Genomic DNA, 24,075 nt, shown 5'->3' with positions numbered 1-24,075 from the left:
ACTGCCAAGAAATGGAAGTAACATACCTAAGTGTTCATCAAGAGTTGAATGGACAAAGAAGTGGTGCATATATATATACAATGGAATATGACTCAGACACAAAAAAGGATGAAATCTTGCCATCTGCAACAACATGACTAGAAAAATAGGGTATAGTACTCATTGAAATAAACAGAAAAGACAAATGCCAGATGATTTCACTTATATGTTCAAACTAAAAAACAAAAGCAATGAACAAACAGAAGAGAAACAGATTCATAGATACAGAGAACATTTTGATGGTTGCCTGATGGTAGATAGGGGATGAGTTAAAAAGGTAGTGATATTAAGTATAAATTGGTAGTTATAGAATAGTCATGGGGATGTAAAACAGAGTATAAGGAATATAGTCAATATAGCTGTGATAACTATATAGTGTCAGATGGATATTAGGTTTATCAAGGTGATCAATTTGTAAGTACTATAAATGTCTAATCATGCAGGTATACACCTGAAACTAACATAATACTTTATGTCAACTATAATTTACAAATACAAAATTCTAGCCCTTTCCAGGTGGCTCATTTGGTTAGAGTATCGTCCTGAGGAACCAGGGTCCTCAGTCAACCACTGGGTGTTGAATGAGTGGCGCACAGGAGATTAAAAAATATGTTCACATACCTGACTCCCATAACATGTTCATTCACTGAGGCAAGAGCAGTTTATTTACTCATTTTTGTATTCCTTACTATCTGGCACAAATTTGACACTCAATAAATGTTTGTAAAATGAAAGTAAAGGACACACAATGCATTACCAGTTTAAAAAACATTACACATCACCCTGGCTAGTATGGCTCAGGGGATTGAGTGCCGGCCTATGAACCAAAGGGTCACTGGTTCAATTCCCAATCAGGGCACATGCCTGGGTTGCAGGCCAGGTTCCCAGTAGGGGGCATATATGAGGCAACCACACACTGATGTTGCTCCCCCTCTCTTTCTCCTTCCTTTCCCCTCTCTCTAAAAATAAATGAATAAAAGGTTTCTAAAAAATAAAAAACATTAAGTATCTACTGTGGTAACAGCACTGTAGTAGAATATATGAGTGGACTCCAAAGAATTAGACAATATGTTTCTCACTTTTAAGAATGCATAGCGGGCCCTGGCTAGTGTGGCTCAGTGGATTGAGCACCAGCCTGCATATTGAAGGGTTGCCAGTTCAATTCCTGGTCAGGGCACATGCTTCTCTTGCAGGCTACGCCTCATGTTGGGGCGTATGAGAGGCAACCACACATTGATGTTTCTCACACATTAATGTTTCTCTCCCCCTTTCTTTCTCCCTCCCTTCCCACCTCTCTAAAAAAAAAAAAAAAAAAATGTATCGTGGCAATGTTTTCAGGCTGGTAGGACAGACAAAAATCCACTCATTCACTTAAAATAAATGTATGTGAGCCCATTTCAGGGTTAAGGGATAAAGACAGAGATAAAAGACAATGTCTGCCTTTTACAATGTGGTAATCTATCAATCATATAAATTAATGTTATATAGTGTGCTGCCTGCTATACTAGAGGAATAGATATAGAAACACAGCAGAAAGGGAACTAACTTACTAAAAGAAAAAGAGTTAGGAAAGCCATTGCAGAAAAAAAAAAAAGAAAATCTATTATCTTTTCAAGGATGGTCAGTTGGGATGTGAGGAAGATATTATATGCAGAGACAATAACATCTACCAGAGCACAGAGGTACAAGGTCATGGCATGGAATGAAATTACAAACGCTTCAGTGTGGCTAAGGCTCTAAGCTAATGTGGGAAAGGAGCATTAAGATACTGGAGGAGGGGAAGAAGCAGAGGCAGATCATATAGGATATTAAATGCTTTCGTGAGATTAAAGTTTACCTTTAAGGAAGTTTGGCCCTTATCCTGAAGGCTGTAGTTCATCAGTGACATTTTTAGGCAGGAGAGAAGCATGGTTAGATTTATATTTTCAGAAGATCATTATGACAGCAGTGGGAAAGTAGAGATTGTCTTTATTTATTATTATTATTATTATTTTTAAAATTTTATTTATTTATCTTTAGAAGGGAAGGGAAGGAGAGAGGGAGAGAAATAGCAATGTATGGTTGCTTCTCGTGCTTCTGCTGTTGGGAACTGGCCCCTGCTGGGAACTGGCCTGCAACCCAGGCATGTGCCCTGACAGGGAATCGAACCACGATCTTTTGGTTTGCAGGCCCGTGCTCAATCCACTGAGCTACACCAGACAGGGCAAGATTGTCTTTAAAACAAGATGCACAAAGATCAGTTCAAAATGACTGCAGTGGCACTGGGGACCTAGGGAAAAAGGCAGAATCCATAGACAGCTAGGAGACGAAATAGACAAAGTTCTAATATCAAGGGTTAAGGGAATGAAAAGACTTAATAGAGACTTGTAGGTTTTTGACTGATGTTGATTAGGTATATGGTGACATTTACAAGAAAGAATAGGAATACAACAGAAGTTTACAGGAATGGGAAGGGAGACTACCTTACACATTTGAATTTGAAATGCCTATCCAAATTGTCTAGAGAAAACATATTTTACCCAATGAATATATGAATGCTGAAACTAAGTATGAATGCAATCACTCAGGGAGAGAATACTGAGAGAAAAGGAGGGTCAACGGCAGATCCCCCCAAAATACCTACACTTAACGTCTAGGGGAAACGGAAGCCAAGGAAAGAGACGGAGATGGAATGGCCAAGGAAGGTCACACATAGTAAGTACAAAACATTCAAGAATACATATGAGGAGTGCCAAGTTGGGTATCGAAACTGAGAGGTCACCTGTGACCGACCATCCAAAACCAGTTTCAAAGCCATGTTGTTAGAGGCAGAAGTGCAGTGGTTGAGGTGTAACTAGAAAGTGACAAAACAGAGATAACTTTAGATAAATAACTTTTGAAAAAAACTATAGATAACTCTTTAAAAAAAAACAGAGATAACTATAGATAACTCTTTTGAAAAAAAGCCAGCCCAGGCTGGTGTAGCTCAATGGACTGGGTGCTGGTGTGTAAGTCAAAGGGTCACCAATTGGATTCCCAGTCAGGGCAAAGCCAGGGTTGCAGGGCCAGGCCCCCAATTTGGGGCATGTGAGAGCCAACAGATCAATGCATCTCTCACACACTGATGCTAACCTACCTCCCTTCTTCTCTCTCTAAAAGCAAATAAATAAAATCTTTAAAAACAAATAAAAAAAAACAACTCAGTTATATGGGGAAGGAGAGAAAGGGCACAAGGTAAGGTAAGACCAGTTTGGGAGGATTCTTCTTTTCAGCTGAGTTTGTTTATATGCTGAAGGAGTACGTAGCAGCAGAGAAGAGATTAAAAATCCTCGAAATATGGCTCAGTGGACTGAGTGCCGGCCTGTGAACCAAGAGGTCACCAGTTTGATTCCCAGTCAGGGCACATGCCTGGGTTGAGGGCCAGGTTCCTGGTGGGGGGGCTCCTAAAAAGCAACCACACACTGATGTTTCTCTCCTTTCCCCTCTCTAAAAATAAAGAAATAAAATCTTTTTGAACAAAGTAGTAATAAATGGAAAAGGGATGTGAGGTTGGCACTGGGAGGGAATACGTACAAAGCACAAAAAAAGGGAATTCACTTCCTTTAGGAAACGGGCTAAGTATGGCGTTAGTTGCAGAAGAGATCATAGGCAGGAACAAGATTAGCAATTCCTCTAAAATCACAAGCAAAAGTTTGATTATATGGGCACAGGTCAGGTGAGAAACACAGATTTCTACAGATTCTCAAAGAGGCTCACTACCTACAAAAATTGTTTTTAATGACCTCTGAAGGAAATAACTCACAGACAATGGCTGATTAAAAATAAATGGGAAAGGGGACTTCCAGCCAAGATGAAGGCGTGGGTAGAAACACTGTGCCTCCTCGGACAACAAAGTTTAAAAACAACAAAGTTTTAGTAACAAAAATGCAATCAAAACACAGAAAATTGAACTCTATGGAAGTCCGACAACAACGAACCATTCAGCCAGACTGGTAAGAGGGGCGGAACCAGCAGCTGGTGGAGCGGGGTCAGGCAGGAAAGATTGGCCAGACCGACCCAGGCACACGCAGGTGGTGGTTGGCAGATCCCAGGCATGAGGTAGCAATGGGTGGACCCAGTGATGGCTCAAGGCGGCAGGCTGACCGAGGTCACACATTTGCGCAGATAAACCAGGCAAAGGAGCGAGCAATGAGACAGACCGCTCAGGCTCTAGTGGCTTGTGGGAAGCATCGGAGGGGACCACCATTGCCCCTCTTGGACCCCACCCCCACATACAGCATCACAGCCCAACGACTGAGTTGCCCCACCCTGGTGAACACCTAGGGCTCTGCCCTTCATATATAACAGGCGCAAACAGATCAGAACATTATGGCTCAAGAAGAACTCAAAGCCCTAGAGCCAATAACTCTAAGCAACCAAGAAATAGCCAACCTATCAGATGCACAGTTCAAAACACTGGTGATCGGGATGCTCACAGAACTGGTTGTTTTAGTCAAAAATTAGAGGAACATATGAAGGCTAAACTAATTGAAATGGAGGGAAATGCTCAGGAAACCAATAGTAATGGAAAAGAAACTGGGACTCAAATCAAGGGAGCTGACTAGAAGGAAGAAAAAAATGACCAAACAGAAAAGGATGAAGAAACAAGAATTCAAAAAAATGAGGAGAGGCTTAGGAACCTTCGGGACATCTTTAAATGTTCCAACATCTGAATTATAGGTAGGGTATCAGAAGAAGAAGAGGAAGACCAACAAGTGGAAAACTTATTTGAACAAATAATAAAGAAGAACTTTCCCAGTCTGGAAAATGAAATAGACTTCCAGGAAATCCAGGAAGCTCAGAGAGTACCAAAGAAGTTGGACCCAAGAGGGAACATACCAAGGCACTTCATCATTACATTAGCCAAGATTAAAATGAAGGAGAGAATCCTAGAAGCAGCAAGAGCTAAGGGCACAGTCACCTACAAAGGACTTCCCATCAGACTGTCAGCTGATTTCTCAAAAGAGACCTTATAGGCAAGAAGGGGCTGGAAAGTATTCCAAGTCATGAAATCCAAAGACCTACAACCAAGACTGCTCTATCCAGCAAAGCTTTCATTAGAATGGAAGGGCAGATAAAGTGCTTCTCAGATAAGGTCAAGTTAAAGAAGTTCATCATCACCAAGCTCTTATTATATGAAATATTAAAGGAACTTATCTAAGAAAAATAAGATAAAAAAGATGAACAGTGAAAGGACAGCAAACTCACAGTTATTAACAACCACACCTAAAACAAAAGCAAACTAAGAGGACAGTTACATCAGGACCAGAACCACAGAAATGAAGATCACATGGAGGGTTAGCAACAGGGGAGTGGGAGGAGGAGAAGGGGGGAGAAGGTACAGAGAATGAGTAGCATAGATGGTAGGAAGAAGATAGACAGGGGGCAGGCAAGAATAGTATGGGAAATATAGAATCTTAAGAACTTGTGACACATGACAATAAACTAAAGGGGGGAATGGTGGCGGAGGGGGTGTGTAGGGTGGAGGGGAATGAAGGGAGGGAAATGGTACAACTGTAATGGCATAATCAATAAAATATATTAAAAAGAAAAAAAGGGATAGTCATAATATTACACATTTGTCTTAGGAAAAAAATTTAAAAACAGCAAATAAACTCTCTACACTACACAGTAAACACTACAGACTCTTGGCAATGCCCCTAATTCCTTTGCAGTTTCTTAAAGATCAAAACAAATTAGCAAAAAAGGTATATTTTCAGACTCCTAGGTTCCAAGCCTAAACTGGCTTATCCACTTGCTGCAGCAGAAGAAATAGGCCGTCTTAACAGATATACTGTAGACATTTAGTTAATCATCACAATCATAGGGTTTATTCTTCTGTTTAATAGGAAAATACCACAAAATGACCAGGTCCTTTTGAATAGGCTAGAAAAATTAAACAAACCAACATTATTTTCAGAGATGTTTTTGTTTATTGTAAGATGTTTTAGTCCTCCATACTTGTTCTTATCTTGGTGCAAAACTCAGGTTGCATCCTTCGTTGTGGGAAGATGGGTTATTGGATGACCACCAACAAGAGTAATACTGAGGGAATCACAGCTTCCTTCTCTGTACAGGTAAATGGGGGATATCTCTCCATACTCAGTTTTCTGAAGGAGTAATGGTAAGTTAGATGACAAAAGTGAACATTCCTTTTGGCAACAAAACAATGCTACCAAGTCAGCTAACACAATTTTTACCCAGTATTTTAAAAATTACTTTAAATTTTTTATTTTAGAGAGAGGGAGATGGAAGGAAGGAGAGAGGAAAGAAACACTGATCAGCTGCCTTCCACATGAAGCCTTAATTTGGGGACCAAACCTGCAGCCAAGGCATATACCTTGACTGGGAATTGAACCTGACTCTCCAGTTTGTGGGAAGATGCCCCAACCAAGTCACACTGGTAGGGCTTGGTCCAGTTTTCTTTTTTTTTTAAAGGAATTTTCTTTCTTTTTAACAGATTTTATTTATTTATGTTTACAAAGGGAGGGAAAGAAACATCAAAGTGCGGTTGCCTCTTGCAAGCCCCCCTACTGGAGACCCCCCGCCCCCGCAACCCCCTGACTGAGAACTGAACCAGCGACCCTTTGGTTCACAGGCTGGCATTCAATACACTGAGCCACGCCAGCAATATATGGGGCAGTATTTTTAATAAATTAATGTTTAATATATGAGTTGATAAGTTTTATGGGTTTTTAAAATTTATCTTTAGAGGGGAAGGAGAGAGGAAGAGAAACATCAATGTATGGTTGCCTTTCATGCATCTCCTGCTGGGAACCAGCCTGCAACCCAGGCATGTGTCCTGACTGGGAATCAAACCTCGATCCTCTGGCTCGCAGATCTGTACTCAATCCACTGAGCTACACCAGCCAGGAGAAGTTTTATGTTCTTAATATCTGGAAAAAACAATCAATTCTTTTCCACCTACCAAATTATATTTGGACGTTTGCCATCACACTCTGAGCAGCCCACATTATGGGGCATTACCTACTCTTTAAAAAGAGTCCTGGTATTTTTTTATTACTTGAACACTGGTATGTCAAGTAGAAGAAAGAATCATACGAATTATTCTTTGCTTTTATAATCTCTTGCTTTCTAAATTATACTTGTATGACTAGCAATTAAGTTATACGAAGTATGAACCTTTTATATTTTCCAATTCCCAGTTTCTCAAATGACACCCAATTTTACCATTAGGGAATCAAACTGTCCTTCACTTTTCCACCACTTGCAGAATTCCTGCAACAGTCCAGCTTCACCTTAAAACTCTAGTCATTTAATAAGATTGGACAGCATTTCCTATAATGAAACTTAGGAAATATTCATTATATGTGAATAATCTTAAATAAACCAAGTATTAATTCCCCTAAAAGAAGAAATTTATACACAATTTCAGTACTAAATTCAAAAGTCTTAAAGCTTCAGCCCTGGCTGGTGTAGCTCAGTGGATTGGGCCTGTGAAGCAAAGGGTCACTGGTTCAATTCCCAGTCAGGGCACAGGCCTGGGTTGCGGGCCAGGTCCCCATGGGGGACACATGAGAGGCGACCACACATTGCTGTTTCTCTCTCACTCTTTCTCCTTCCCTTCCCCTCTCTCTAAAAATAAATAAAATATTTTTAAAAAGTCTTAAAGCTTCAGTAACTCAACCAAGGTTTTAGAACTAAGAGTTGGTAAGAAAACGAATCGCTGTTAATAGCAGTCTGCCCAGACCTGGTAATCTGTATGAATAATCCCAATTCAGTTTTCATTCTGACTATACAGGAAATGCTTTGTGCAACCCAACATATCTAAAAGGTTTCATTCTGAGTGATGCAAGCTCTCTATACAGCCTCAAAATCTAAGGGTCAGAGACTTTTCTAGTCCTCATTCACATGAAGAAAACTTACTTTAGATGGGAAAGGATCTACAAAGCACTTGTTAATAACATATCCACAAGTAAAAGAAGTCCATCTCTTTCAACTACAACTATAAAAGTTACAAATACTTGTTTCCTGTATTGAAAGCACACCTACTGTTTTCTCTGGTTTCTCTTGATGTTTAGGATTTCTGTCATAGCTCCATCTACTAAAATTTTATTCTCCTATAAAACCACTATAAAATCATTCCACAATGACATTTCTCTGGAGTTTACTATTTAAAGCTAATTACTGCCATAAATTGACAATTGAAATCAAATACTTCTTAGGGTGCCAACCAGGCTCTAAGGATCTCTTGGGTAATATTAAAAGGTACAAAACATGATCCATGCACTCTATGATGTGAATAAATATATACTTATTGAGCTCTGGCTGATGTAGCTCAGTGAACTGTGTAGAGGCTTGGGAACCAAAGGGTTTTTGGTTCAATTCAAAGTCAGGGCACATGCCTGGGTTAGGGGCCAGGTCCCCAGTAGGGGGTACATGAGAGGCAACCACATATTGATATTTCTCTCCCTTTCTCCTTCCCTTGCCCACTCTCTAAAAATAAAATCTTTAAAATATATATATATATATATATATATATATATATATATATATATATATATACTTATTGATTGAAAGTGAGAAGGTAGCTTGAAAGGTGTGTGTGTATATATGTATAAGACATATTTATACACAAACACACAAAAACATATTTACATATATATATGTAAATATATATATAGGCAGGACCATATTTTAAAAATTCACCTCCAGAAAAGATCATAAAATTATTTTGGATTTGAGGAACAAGTATGAAAGACACAGGGATGAGGACTGGGGGGAAGGAAATGGGAGGGAGGTGGGGGCACGGGGCGGGGGGGGCTGGGATGGGAGAAATAGACAAAAAAACTGTACTTGAAAAATAACTAAATAAAATTAAAAAAATTATTTTGGTAACTCTGTTATCATCACTATAATGACAACCACTATTAGCAACAAGTTCTTTATATAACTACCCTTCGCTTGAGTTTAAACCTACTTTTCTCTTAGTCTCACATCAGTGGAGCTATAAAACAGCAGGTTACCATTCTTAATAATGAATCCATTCATGTTTTTTGAAGAGTTATTAAGTGGCCTCTCAACCTCTCACACTTTCAACATTTCCTCATAGGACTGACTTCCAATCATATAATCATCTTTTGAGTCTCCTCAGAATCGTCTCAAAGGTTTCCTCCTTCCTTTTAAGTTGAGGAACTTAGAAACAGAAACAACAAGCCCTGGCTGCTGTAGCTCAGTGGACTGAGTGCGGGCCTGTGAACCACAGAATGGTGGTTCAATTCCCAGTCAGGGCACATGCCTGGGTTGCAGGCCAGTTCCCGACAGGGGATGCACAAGAGACAAACATACATTGATGTTTCTCTCTTTTTCTCCTTCCCTTCCCCTCTAAAGATAAATAAATAAAATCTTTAAGAAAGTATTCAAAATATTCCTGCTAATATATTTGTACAACATTAATAGCTTATATGTCCTTGCAATGTACTCCTAAAAGTTGTACATATATCAAACTTTCAATTCAATAAACATTCACTGATAACCTTCTATATGAAAAGTCACCATCGTAAGCAATATAAAACATAAGTGATGACTTAAAATTGTTCCATGTCTTAAAATAAATCACAATCTAATGAGGGAAAGTAAGATAAAATAAAAAGTGTTTGCAATTTAAAGTATCCTTAAGTAAATTCTTAAGGGTAGGTATAAAGTACAATAAATACATATATACGTACATACATATATACATTCAGGAAATTAGGAGTTTCAACTAGTAGAGGTATCTGTGAAAACTTCATAGACGAGCTGAATGAGCCAGAGGGAAGATAAGTTGGTAAAGACTTTAAGGTAAAGAAGAGGTATTCACAAAAGTATAAAAGCAGGTACACACAGACTGTGGAGAACATGTAATACACTGGTAGTTCAATATGTTTGAATTGCATAAATGAGAATATGTATTTAAAAGGTAATGTTGAAAATGTCGAAATGTACACCGGTTAAATTATGAAGGGCTGAGAATTTTAAAAAAGATTTTATTTATTTATTTATTTATTTTTTAAAGAGAGGGGAAGGGAAGGAGAAAGAGAGGGAGAGAAACATCAATGTGTGGTTGCCTCTTACACAATCCTCACCGGGCACCTGGCCTGCAATCCAGCCGTGTTCCCTGACCTGGAATGGGACCAGTAGTCCTTTGGTTCGCAGACCCATGCTCAATCCAGTGAGCTACACCAGCCAGGGCATGGGCTGAGAATTTTAAATCTTATTTTATACTCAGTAAGAAATCAAAAGATTTTAAGAGTAAAGTGATATAATCAGATGTGACTTTAAAAAAACCATGAGTAACACTGTATACTGTGAAAATAAAGGCAGTTAGATTATAGTAATAACCCATGCAAAGGTAACGGAAATTTAAAGTAGGATGGTATAAACAGAAAAGCATGGACGATTAAATCAACACTACACAAATATGATGGTCAAGCCTTAAAAATTGGTTGGATGCAGTACAGAGAAGACAACTGAGCTTTCAAATAAATATAGGTTTGGATTTGAATCCTAGCTTGGCCACTTATTAGCCAAATGACAAGAACAATTGTTTAACTGCAAAAGATAGTGTATTGTGTATATTAGCAAACTTTTTATTTAAGAGAAGATAAATCAGAATTGTACTTTTCCTTCTTAAGCATACTACACTCTACTAGTCATTCTTCAACTTTAATCTGAGGGGATGTAAATTACAGCATAGGCCATACAATCAATAACATTATATTAACTATTTTTGGTGTCGGGGGGTACTAGATTTATTGGGGGGACCACTTTATAAGTTATACAAAAGTCTAACCACTATGCGGTACACCCGGAAATAATATAATATTGAATGCCAACTGTAATTGAAAAATTAAAAAGTTTAATTTGTTTTTGACTACTCTTCTTGTAGTTATTTTTATTTCTCGTTAAGTTCCAAACCCCCAAAATTATAACCTACAACTTAGCATTTCTTCTATAATTAAACTGTCAATTTTATTGATCTCTGGAGACTTATCTACCCAGGCAGAAACATGAGAACAAATGTCAAATAGTTACCAAGTATAGAGTAATGGATCTCAACCCAGGAGCCAAAAACCCTGAAGAGCCTTAGAGTTAGTTGTAGGGAATCACCAAGCACTCACAATCTTAAAAAGGAATACTAGCTACAGGGACCAAAGTAGCAATTTCAATACAGCTGCCTTAGCCTAATAATTATGCAATTTATAGATGCACTGTATTCCTTGGTATTCTACCTTCCTATTTACTGTCTTGTCCTTTTTCCTCCCTTTTCTACCTTATCTCTAATTATGTTTCAGTTTAACACCAATGGTACCCACTGTTAACAAGATGAATGGCTGGACTTCAGTTTGGTTCTAGCTTACTGATGAACTTAATATCCAGGCTCAGCTATTTAGGCATTGTCCTGCAAAGTGAAAGGTTGTCAGCTCAATCCAGTGAGGGTACATGCCTTAGTGATGTGTTCTGTTCCTGGTTGAAGCAGATACAAGAAGCAACTGATCACTGTTTCTCTCCTTCTCTTTCTTCATCCCTTCCTTTCTCTCTCAAAATTAATGCATAAAAGTTTTTTTGTTTTTTCTTGCAAAAAAAGAACACTCTAGACTTCTGGCCAAGATGGAGGCGTAGGTAGATACATTTTGCCTCCTCGCACAACCAAAAGACGAACAATAACAAATAAAAAAAAACAGTATTACAAGAAAATTGAAATTTATAGAAGTCCGACAACCAAGGAGTTAAAGAAGATACATCCATCCAGACTGGGAGGAGGGGCGGACAGAGCAGCTAGGGTGGAAAAGACTCGTGGCAAGGTGGTGGATGGAGGACCTGCTGGTCTCACATTCGTGTGCAGATAAACCAGGAGGAACAACTGGGGAGCAAGACAGACTATACAACCTGCAGTTCCAGCACAAAGAAATAAAGCCTCAAAACTCTGACTGAAAAAACCTGTGGGGTTGCAGTGGCAGGACAATCACAGGAGAGTTCATTGGAGAGACCCACAGGGTCCTGGAATGTACACAAATCCAACCACCCAGGAATCAGCACCAGAAAGGCCCAATTTACTTATGGGTAGTAGGGGAAGTGACTAAAAGCTGGCCAAGAGCCAAGCAAGCAGCACCGTTCCCTCTCTGATCCCTCCCCCACATACAGCTTCACTACACATCAAAGTGAGAAGCCCCACCCCAGTAAATACCTAAGGCTCTGCCCCTTTGATGTAACAGGTACATGGAGACCAAAAAATATGGCTCAAATGAAAGAACAGAACAAAGCTCCAAAAATAGAACCAAGCAATGAAGATATGGCCAACCTATCAGATACAGAATTTAAAACACTGGTAATCAGCCCTGGTTGGTGTGGCTCAGTGAACTGAACACTGGCCTGCAAACCAAGGGGTCGCTGGTTCAATTCCCAGCAGGGGCACATGCCTGGGTTACGGACCAGGCTCCCAGTGGGGGCCACGTGAGAGACAATCACACATTGATGTTCCTCTCCCTCTTTCTCCCTTCTCTCTAAAAATAAATAAAATCATTAAAAAAAAACCTGGCAATCAGGCTGCTCACAGAAATGGTTGAGTATGGTCACAAAATAAAGGAAGAAGTGAATGCTATGCAAAGTGAAATAAAAGAAAATACACAGGGAACCAACAGTGACAGGAAGGAAACTGAGACTCAAATCAATGATTTAGAGCAGAAGGAAGAAACAACATTCAACCAGAACAGAAGGAATAAACAAGAATTAAAAAAAAATTAGGAGAGCCCTGGCTGGTATAGCTCAGAAGACTGAGTGCCAACCCGTGTCCCAAGGGGTCGCTGGTTCTATTCTCAATGGGTGCACATGCCTGGGTTATGGGCCAGGTCCCTAGTGGGCGGGTGGCACATGAGAGGTGGCCACACAGTGATGTTTCTCTCCCTCTCTTTCTCCTTCCCCTCTGTCTAAAAATTAAAAACAAAACAAAACAAAAACAAAAACAAAAACAAGAGAGGCTTTGGAACCTCCAGGACAACTTTGAACATTCCAATATACAAAGCATAGGGGTGCCAGAAGGAGAAGAGCAAGAATTTGAAAACTTATTTGAACAAATAACAAAGAACTTTCCTAATCTGGCAAAGGAAGTAGACTTCCAGGAAGTCTTGGAAGCCCAGAGAATCCCAAGGAAGTTGGACTCAAAGAAGAACACACCAAGGCACATCATAATTACATTAACCAAGACTGAATGTAAGAAGAGAATCTTAAAAGTAGCAAGAGAAAAGGAGATAGTTACCTACAGAGGAGTTCCCATAAGACTGATTCCTCAAAAGAAACCTTACAGGCAAGAAGGGGCTGGAAAGAAGTATTCCAAGTCATGAAAGGCAAGAACCTACATCCAAGATTACTCTATCCAGCAAAGCTATCATTTAGAATGAAAGGGTAGATAAAGTGCTTCCCAGATAAGGTCAAGTTAAAGGAGTTCACCATCACCAAGCCTTTATTGTGTGAAATGTTGAAGGGACTTATTAAGAAAAAGATCAAAACTATGAACAGTAAAATGACAACAAACTCACAACTATCAAAACTGACCCTACAAAAACTAAAACGAACTAATAAGCAAACAACTAGAACAGGAACAGAATCACAGAAATGGAGATTACATGGAGGGTTATAAGCGGGTAGCAGGAGGTGGGAGAATGGGGGAAAAGGTACAGGGAATAAAGAAGAATAACTGAGCTCTGGCTGGTGTAGCTCAATAGATTGAGCATGGGCCTATGAACCATAAAGGTCTCTGGTTTGATTCCCAGCCAGGGCACATACCTGGGTTGCAGGCCCAGTCCCCAGTAGGGAACACATGAAAGACAACCACACAATGATTGATGTTCCTCTCCTTCTCTTTCTTCGTTCCTTCCCTTATCTCTAAAAATAAATAAATAAAATCTTTTAAAAAAAGTTTGCCTTCTTTAAAAAGAATGGCAAAGAGCTAGAAAAGGCATTCGCTATTTAATAAAAAAAAAATTTTTTAAAAGAAGCATACTGGTAATTGGTAGGTACAAAATAGACAGGGGGAGGTTAAAAATAATATGGGAAATGGAGAAGCCAAAGAACTTCTATGTACGACCCATGGACATGAACTAAGTGGAGGTGTGGGGGGGAACGCTGGTCAGAGGGAGTATAGGGTTTAAATTAAGGAGGGAAGGGGACGGAATAAAGGGGAGAAAAAATAATGGGACAACTGTAATAACATAATCAATAAAATATATAAGGAAAAAGAACATTCTAAAGTCTAGATTATAGCACTCAAATAGGCATATACATGTATAAGTAAAAATAATGAAAACCAGTTATCTTAGTGTATAAAAGAGTATAGCATTCATATCCTTTCAACCCCCAAATCCTAGTAATAATTAGGGATTCCTATGTACTGGGCAAAATACTAAGTACTTTATATGCATAATTTCAATTAAGTTTTACAGTAATTTTATGAAGATGACTGCTAGTAATGTATAAGAAACTGAAGCATGGAGAGGTTAAGAATTCTTTCCAAGGTCATTCAACTCATAAATGGTGGAGCCAAGATCTGAACCCAGGCATTCTAAATCCAGAGCCCAAGGTTTTAACAGATCTTAATTATTCTGTGCTACACTATCTCATACTATTAGAGATTAGATAACGAGACACTCTCCTCCTTGGTACAAGTGTTTACATATGAATAAAAAATCTGAGAGATTATAAAAGGATTTCCTCATTAACTAAGCTTAAGGAAATATTATCCACAGGGTTTTACTGCTTATAATTAAAGGCAATAATCTAGGGAATATGTTGTTTGTTTGTATTTAAACTAAAAATTAGTTAATCCTTACCCTGATTGGTGTGGCTCAGTGGATTGAGTGCTGGCTTGAGAACTGAAAGGTGGTCAGTTCAATTCTGAGTCAGGACACATGCCTGGGATGCAGGCCAGTTCCCCAGAGTCAGGGGATGCAAGAGGCAACTGATCTATGTTTTTCTCACACTTCAATATTTCTCTCTCTCTCTCTCCCTTCCTTCCTCTTTCTAAATATAAATAAAATCATTTTAAGGAATAAATAAATAAATAAAAGTAGTTGATACTCGTGGATGGACAGAAGCTGAATATAGGCATGTATAAATATTTATTACTCTCAGTGTAGATTATCTGTGATTAACTTCTTCCTAGTTTTTAGAACTAAGGTAATACAAAGGAGAGTTTCATGAAAAAATTTTTCTCCAAAAACACTCCTCAGAAGTAACATTACTTTTCTAGTTCAAGACAGAAAGCCACAATTACAATACTTTGATGCTATAAAATGAGAAACAACAATGATCCTTCAGCAAAGCCTGGATCATAAGGATTAAAACAGTTCAAATGTTAGAAAGGTTCATAGCTCTTATTGCTAAAAGACATAAAAAAATTCTATGCCCAATTATTCCAACCAAACACAAAAACAGAAATGCAAGAAAACAAAACATATAGAAGAAAAGTGCAACTCCAGAAACAGATGCCAGTGGAATAGATCCTACCTGCTACTTACATGGGGCACTGCTGTAGCAATAATTAAAGGTAAGATATCTGGGGAACTCCCTTCAGTCTATTTTTCAAATAGAAAAACAAGTACTTATTTCAAAGAAAGGGGAATTTTCACACACAGCACAGAAAACTGACAACTAACTCCTACATTTATATCTTTAACTGTTAAAACTAACTAGGGTAGTATATTCAACATCTAAAAAATTAAACCAAGTGTGGCCTCTAACAAGTTTTGTACTAATCCTACAAGGGAATTTAGGTCATCCAAAACAACTACTACAAATCACAGAATAAAATTCTCTCAAATGTCTTAGCCTAAAAGTAAATGTCTGGCAGAGGATACAGTGTTTGGCTTCCTCTGGTCTGTAACCTGACAAGGTACAGAGTTCACTGAAATATTTAACAGTGGTAGTATGGATTCCTTTGGATAGGCTAAGAAAAGCAGCTCATCCCTCTTAAAAACATAAACAACCATTTTATGGGATGTTATTCCCTCAGTCCCAGTGTCTTACTACTTCCTCAGGGCTTTCTCTGAGATCTTATTGAGGGAGAAAATGAAAAGCCTAACAAAGGATCCCTTTTCTCTCTCCATTCTCAACATAATCCACCTCAGCCACAGGACCCAGTGGCATCCGCACTGTCATAAATGCCAGCAATTAGGGAATTAGGCCATAAAAACCACCCACTCAGGTATAAGAGTGCAAGCCTCCAGCTTTTTTTAATGCATGCCATAAAGATCCTGTACTTCGTTCTTTCAGGCCTTCTTCACAATCAATGAAATGACTATAACACAAAATAGTAGTCCTTTGTCTGCCTGCCCCATATTGATATGATCAATGAAACCATCTGGGTCCAGGTGAAGGATTTAAAATCCTTTTTTATTAATAAAAAAGACAGTTGCCTGCAGCACACCACATATGCTGTGTTTTGAGCACTAATATAATAGAAACTAAAGTGAAGCTCCATTTTCCAGAAAAAATATTTTACCTTACTCTGAAACTACTCTAAAAGTCTAGCCAATTCCTAAACTTCTCAAGAAATATTGAAGCCTACAGAAGTATTCTTAATTAATTCAATAATTTCTAAAATCTCCTGAAGTATTTTTTAAGCAAAAAGTTAATTCAAATCTCAAGGTTAACTCTCATTCAGTCTGTTTTAAAATCTGTACAATTGTAGGAGCAATCAATAATTTCATGGATTGTCTTTACCACCTACCAGTCAACAACAACAAAACATCTGTGATTTACTCTATATAAGGTTTTATTTATAAAGCTTTAAACCAATGTAGGTAAGACCCAAACAAATACTTTTTAACTCTAAACTCTTTAGCTTTCTCTCTCCCACTAGTGCCTACAGGGTTAAGGACTAACTAAAATGTAGCTATCTTATGTCAGAGTCATTAGTAATTTAATCTTTGTTAATACCTGAAAATAACATATGCATACAAAAGAAGGTTCCATCCCAGCAATCCTACAATAAATTCCTCCCCAAAGTAGTGACAGTAACAAAGCTTCCCCCTTTCTCAAAGGTCTATGCTGCTGGGCTTTCTACCCTGGCAGAGGAAGAATGGAAACAGACAAGAAGACCTTCAGTTAAATCTAGAAGCAAGCTGAAGTTCTGTGCCAACACTAGTGGAATGTGGGCAGGCACAAAAACATCTCAATTAAGAGACCTACAATTAAAATACAGTGAGTCTCCGAAAGAGAGAAGCACTGAAGTATTTGATCCCTCAGGACAAGAAAAAGCACTGCTGCAACCCCCTCTAGCCACAGGGCAAGTAAGGCTAGAGGTACTGAGTCTGCACAGCTCAATGGAAGGACAGCTCCGGGGTGAGCAAAGAAATGGGAACTGAGTCAAGATAGGAGTATTTTCTTTCCTCAACTTCCAATCAGAAGATGAATTACTATTTTGTGAATAATTATGTCCCAGAGGATAATTAAATGGAAGGTTTTCCTTAATAAATTAAATGGGCACATGTCATAGGGTTTTCAATGAAGAAAAGTTCTACAGACTGCATTTCTCTGATGCTCACTCAGTACCAAACCAAAGTACTATATACTACATTTTTTAACTTTTCTTAAAACAGATTTTTAAAATTATTACTTTAATTCAGACTTAAAAAAAACTTTTTATCTTTAGAAGGGAAGGAGAGAAATATCAATGTATGGTTGCTTTTGGTGCATCCCCTGCTGGAAACTGGCCTGCAACCCAGGCATGTGCCCTGACTGGGAATCGAACCACAATCTATTGGTTCACAGGCCCACGTTCAATCCACTGAGCTACACCAGCCAGGGCTTATATACTACATTTTAAAGCATATTAACTACCACTCCCTGCAACGTAGATACTATCACTTCGGAGTCATAAATACATTAGTGTACTGGATTTTTCTTTTCATTTAAAAGCTCACATATCTAGCCCTGGCTGGTGTGGCTCAGTGGATTGAACGCCAGCCTGCAAACCAAAGGGTTCCCGGTCTGATTACCAGTCAGGGTATATGCCTGGGTTGTGCACCAGGTCCGTCAGCAGTAGGGGGTGCGCGAGAGGCAACCACACATTAATGTTTCCCTCCCTCTCTTTCCCTCATTCTAAAAATAAATAAATAAAATCTTTTTTAAACACCTCACATATCTGGAAGAATACACCAACTACACTGAAAACAACTGCCCTTTTGACCTGTTGTACATCTACAACGTCATCAACTTCAGCAAAGGACTTTTTCCATACAGTTAACTCCTTATATTTTGTTTATACAATGAAAACTTCCCCAGTAATGCCAGTTAAATGGGCAAATGTACAACCTGATATTAAAAATAACCAGAGACTCTTTAACTCTGACTCTTTAAATAAAATCAGTAAGAAGTTCTGCCCTGACCAAAAATTTCACACAATGGAAAGGAGTAGGAAAGCATTCAGGAGCTAATATTAACCCAACCGTTTCATTTTACAGATCTGAAATTTAAGGTTAAAAGTGAATTGCCTATGGTCCCATAACTGAACAGTGAGAAATGAGCGTGAAGAGAGTCCACTGACTTCCAAAGGCTTCCACTCCAAGGCTTCTTCTAGTCCACTTGCGTTCTCTGCTTCATTTTCCTTACACCGAGCTCAGGATTAGCTGTAAAGGTAATGAAGGAGCAACTCCCACTCTTGGTACATATGTCCAATAAACAACAACAAAAAAACACAATACAGATACTCTCTCACTACAGAATCATCATCTTTTCTAAGCCCAACCAAAGGGCCCACCTCAGTCTATCTCAACTAAACTGCCAGTTCAAATACATACTAATGCAATTCAGTTTCAATTTATATATAATTAAAGTTTGCTATTTTTATGATCAGGGTAGAAAGTTTGCTTTCAACATATTGTGATGTAGTAGAGAAGGTACAAAGACTAGTTAGTGATAAATAAACCATTTCTGGGATTTATTTTCAAACAGCCCAAATTCTAGTCAACAGAACATGTTGTAGTATGTTTATTTAGATGGCAAAGTAGAACAGCGCTAACACTACCTGAGATAATCCTCAATAAATTGTAACAGACACTATGAAGGCAAGAATGAAGGCACAAAAGCAGACCTCTGATTTCTTAACAGTGCTCGATAAAAATCAAACTCAAATTCTATTTCCTAATTGTCATAAAGAAGGCCAGAACAGAAGACCAGCAACACCTAGATTTTAAAAAATAAACCCATTCCACAAGAATTTAGTCATGAAGAACTCTTATATGTAGTATGTAACTCTTACATGTAGAACCCAGAAAGATATTCAATGAGGGAAGTTAGGAATATGTGGCAGTGGAGGACTAGTCTCCTATGGCTAAAGAAATTTAAAAAGGGAAGTGATCTGGAAGTTCTAGTACCTTTCAATCACCTTAAACTAGTTCTGTTAAGTATTAACTCAGGTTTTGTTACGAACAAGTTATAGTCATTATTCATTTAAAGCAAATCAGAATTTTAGGAGGCAAGAAGCATTTTGGATCACAAACCATATCTTCATGAATCCAGTCAAGACTTGATACATTGCTGAGTGAATTCTGAGAAACAATCTTCAGAATTCTGTAAGTATGTTGGTCTAGGGGAGTTCTAAACCTCCCTTTTGGAACTTTATCATTGATTTGTAAGACCCTATAACAAAATGCTTGATTTCTACATTGAAAACTAGCAGGTCAAAAGATATAATCACTATGCATTAGCACTAATCAATGTATATACCACCAACCCATACTAGATTACCTCAAACTATCACATGAAAACACAACAGTCCACTTTCAGACCACAATGAAACAGTCCACAATGAAACAACAGTCCACTTAAGAACAACTCACAAAAAATAAAGTTCAATAAGCAGTCAACCACTCTTTTCATAATGAAGAAACTACTGTTTTGACAAAACTTTTAAAAGAAGAAAAACCTTACTAATATGATCTTATTTAAAACAACTGCAATTCCTTAAGAGGCTTCACTCACTGTATACTACTGCTAAGCAAAATAATGCCAGTGGATAAGAAAATATTAGCACCTGATTAAAACTTTAAAAGTGATTTATCAAAGACCAACAGATAAAATATTCTGGTGCCCAGACATTAGGTCCCTGAATCCAGGTGGCTCTCTTTCTCACCAGTCTCTTAAAAAGCTGTAATTGGAAACTGTCAGCATAAAACTTTGCTTTTTAATATAACATTTGGAATGTGAACACTTGGTCCTTAATACAAAATACATAAGCATGCTAAACAAAAAGAAAAGGCATCCAAAGATCCTCTTAAAATAGACTAGCTTCTCCTAATAAATATTTTCTTATTATACTCAAATATACATGGGGCTAAAATTTACATATAACCAGGCAAGTCTCAATTTTGAAAATAAGCAGGTAAATGAAATATCTTTTTTTTTTGCTGCTGTATCTTTTAGAAAAGCAAAATCAACTCACATTTAAGCACCAACTCCATGCAAGTAACCTGACCGGTTCAGTCTTTTTGTCATGTATGAGGCCTTTGGTTCTCCAACTACATGGGATCTGTGTTGTTAGCTTAAAAAATACAGAATTGGCCTTTCAAAAAAATAATAATCTACAGCAACCAATAAATAGTCTCAAGCAACCCTGCTGACTGCAGCTGCCTTCTGAAGGCTGGGAAACAGAGGTGGAGATATAGCAGAGAGAGGCAGGGAAAAGGGCCCGGGCCGCTGCAGCTAGCTACATAGCAAGGAACACGCCCCCATCATGTCCTCCCTGCTCTGTCAGAAGGCGGGTTGTTGTCAGTCTCATCAGGCTGCCTCAGAAACGATTTTAAAAAGGAGGCAGTAAGACTAACAACTAAAAAATGCCAGCTCCTTGAAAGGAGGGGCTGGGATCTCTGGGCTCTCCACCCCCCCCCCACACACACGCTTCTTCCCAGGATGTTTCATATATCTAAAGGAGTGCAGGGCACAATAGGGGATAGGGGTTTGCCCAGGATATTTTGTGTGCACCAACAGCAGAGCACGCAGGAAATGCCTGGTTATCTTTCCCTTTCTGTTTCAATCAAGAACAGTGCAGAGCAGCAACCCCATACCCGGCGCTTCCTTTAGGCTCCTAACAGCTGCTCTTCCTCCTCCTAGCATCCCTCATCCTCTTCTCCCCTCTTCCATACAATTCAAATTTCCCTTTCTGCATCCAATGAAAAATAAATGCGTAATGCCATGGTTGAACCTCCAATCAACTTCCCTTCCTAGGGCAACTTTCCTTTTTGCTGAGAGACTGAATAATGCTTATCAAAGCAACCCTATTCTTATCCCAGTACTAATGTGGAAGGGGCAAAGATCTTAAATCAGTGACATAATCCTAACTCTTTCAAAAGAATAACTTTGCTTCATAACTCCCTTTTTCCCAACCAAAAGCAACCACCACCACTACCACGCACTAAAGAAAAACTGTCCCTATCTACCCTCCTTACTCAACCCCCCTTTCCCCACCCCTTCCATGCCCCAGGATTGGCCTAGGAAAACGTGGATCAATAATGCAATGCTGAGAGGAGGCCAGAAGGGAGGTAGGGTTGGAGACTGCGCGCTCTCCCGCGCAGTGGGTGGGGTAGGAGAGCAGCTGCTTTCCCTCGGAGGGTGCTGCCCAAGTCCCCCACAAACACCTCCCTCACAGGGGCCCGTCCTCGGAGCTGGAGGGAAAGCCTGCCTCCTCTCCGAAGGAATGGAGGGAAGATGCTCTTCTCTGAGCATAGGGGACAGTTAACAATCTCCCCTCAAAGATGCCACTAATCCTTCATTCTGAAGTAGGAAAGGGTGGAGTGAAGGTAATTTACCAATAGGCTAGAAACTGTAGCTCTGTACGATGAGGAAGCAGACCACTGTATAGAATATCACCGTTATCTTCAGAGGGAAAGAAGGTGAAGGAAGGCAAAGGAAGAAAGATTTTTCTGGAGATGGAGGGTAGGGCGGGATAAGGGAGACTACCTGCTTGGGGTAGGGGGTGGGGAGAGAGGGACCAGGGCGGAGGTGAAGGAAGGGGGAGTGGCTGGTAGTAGGGACCTAGCCCCGGGATGGAGCCAAGGGATTCATCAGGATTTCGGAAGCAAGGTACTGGAAGGGACAACGGTCCCCAAGGACAGACTATGGACCTGGATGAGGCCATCATCCGAGAGATACCCAACAGAAAAACTGCCCCAAGAGTGGAACATCTGCCCAGAGAGGGAGGCGGGGTGTGGATATCAGGTCCCTAGGAGGGAGGGTGGGAGGAATCTTGCTTGGATGAGGTAATCTGTGGAAGGGAGGAGGGGTTCAGTCCCGGGATGGGAAGCCCCAGCGAAGGGTCCGTGCCAAGACATTTGGGCAAGGGTCAGGAGGAGAGTGGGGAGGCAAACGCACTCAGCCAGATGGGTTCAAACGCCGGGGTGGGAGCGCCTGGAGATATCTGAACCCATGTATGGGGGTCCCAAGATGGGAGAGCCACTGCCCTGGTTCAGGGACCCCAGAATGGTCCCCAAATTAGGACGCTCCACAATCCCAGATGGGGGAGGGGAGGAGGCTCCGCTGAGGGTCGAGACCCCAGATCTGGGGGTTCCTCGCCCCCTTACCTCTCCGCTGCCGCCTCCCCCGCCGCTCTCCCCAAACACTGCCCGGAACCGGCGCAGGTTGGTGCCGATGGCGGCTGAGACCTGCAGCGCCGCGTCGAAGCCCGGGCCCACCCGGAGCAGGGCCGGGCCAGAGGAGGCTGAGGATGATGACGAAGACGAAGACGAAGACGAGGCAGACGAAGAGAGTGCTGAGGCGGCCGCCGCTCCCCCTGTAGCCCCAGCCCCGCCGCTTCCCGCCGCCGCCGCGGCCGCCACAGCCGGGGGGGAGGGGGGCGCCCCCGGGCCACAGCCACCGGCTGGAGGCCCGGGGGGAAGCAGCAGGGCCGGGACGCGTTGCCGCGGGGCGCCCCCTAGGCCCCGGCGCCCCCCGCCGCCACCACCCCCGGTGGTCCCAGGTCGGGCGGGGAAGCGCCACCGACAGCTGTGCGCCATGTTCGCCCCGTGAAGTGAAGCAGCAAGAGGGAGAGGCGACAACACAGGGGGGCGGGGAGGCGGATGGGGGGGGCCGAGAGCCCCGGAACCTGCCTAACCCGCTTGACGCCGCCAGGCGGCCGGCGTCCTGAAGGCCGCAGTGCAGAGTGCCGGGCCGCGCCAGCAGGCCCGGTAACCTGGATACCCTGCTCGGGCCTCCGCTTCTCACGTCTGGATGGTGCTACGCCATCCCGAGGCCCGGGCGGCTGCCTACTGCCCGCCGCCTGCCCAGCAACCTGAATAACTGCATACCCCGCCCTCCGGGAGCGGCAGAGCTCGGGAAAAGGAGGGGGGAAGGAAGCCGAGGAGCCAGAACCCGAGCTCGGGTTCCGGGGAGAGGGGGAGGGGGCGCAGACTAGAAGGGGAAGAAGGCCGAGGGAAGCAAGCCGCCTACAGCCTGGGGGAAGCAGAGACCGAGTACACACGTTCCCGGGATGCCCTGGGAATCGAACCACTCGGGAGAGCAGCTTCCAGCATAACGCAGCTGCCGGGTTGGGAACCTAGTGAGCTTTCTGTCTCCGGGCGCAGACACAAGATGCTTCGGCCTTAATTTAACGCCAGTAGGATAAAAGACCCATCTTTGTACTACCTGCAAAATGGAAGCGTTTCTCAGTTTACTATATGCAAAACAGAAAAGCCTTCAACGAATGCGCTTTGAAAAAATAATAAAAGAGCCCCTCCCATTTTCCTGCTGGAGCTCTCTCCAAAATGCACAAGCAAGTGGCAGGTCTCCCGCCACCTCTTCGCCCTACTAGGCACTCGGGACTGAAGAACCCTTGTTTTTCATACCCTTCAGCATTGACTTGGGCTGTTTCTCCAGCTCGTATACCGGGGCCAAGGCGTGCTTGGCTAACAAGACGGTGTTAACAACGTAGCTAAAGTTGGATGGCTAACAGGGCCTAGAAAGAAGAGGCGGGCAAAATCGTCCCCGCCCCTTCCTCAGTTCAGTGCCCGTCGCTGCATGCAAAGCAGACCC

At 41.0% G+C, this 24,075-nt stretch overlaps 1 protein-coding gene across 9 annotated transcripts in view; it reads right to left on the bottom strand.

The window, feature by feature from the left end:
• The window catches only part of KMT2A (lysine methyltransferase 2A), a 97,448-nt gene extending 74,351 nt beyond the window's left edge, over positions 1–23,097 (bottom strand). For 6 of the 9 annotated variants that reach the window (XM_053672417.1, XM_053672408.1, XM_053672412.1 and 3 more), the window contains exons 1-2: positions 22,629–23,097; positions 20,495–20,593 (exon numbers count right to left, since the gene is read on the bottom strand). In XM_053672417.1, the coding sequence (XP_053528392.1) occupies positions 20,495–20,593; positions 22,629–23,060 (531 nt within the window). In that variant the 5' untranslated portion in view covers positions 23,061–23,097. The remainder of the gene's footprint in view (positions 1–20,494; positions 20,594–22,628) is intronic. The other 3 variants (XM_053672418.1, XM_053672396.1, XM_053672398.1) reach the window with 1 other exon arrangement.
• Between the last annotated feature and the right edge of the window lie 978 nt (positions 23,098–24,075).

Source organism: Artibeus jamaicensis, unplaced genomic scaffold (assembly GCF_021234435.1).
Source record: "Artibeus jamaicensis isolate MK-2021 breed Jamaican fruit bat unplaced genomic scaffold, CSHL_Jam_final contig_196, whole genome shotgun sequence".
Classification (NCBI taxonomy): domain Eukaryota; kingdom Metazoa; phylum Chordata; class Mammalia; order Chiroptera; family Phyllostomidae; genus Artibeus; species Artibeus jamaicensis.
Note: the sequence above shows the minus strand (reverse complement) of the source record. Positions and strands in the feature narration are given on the sequence as shown.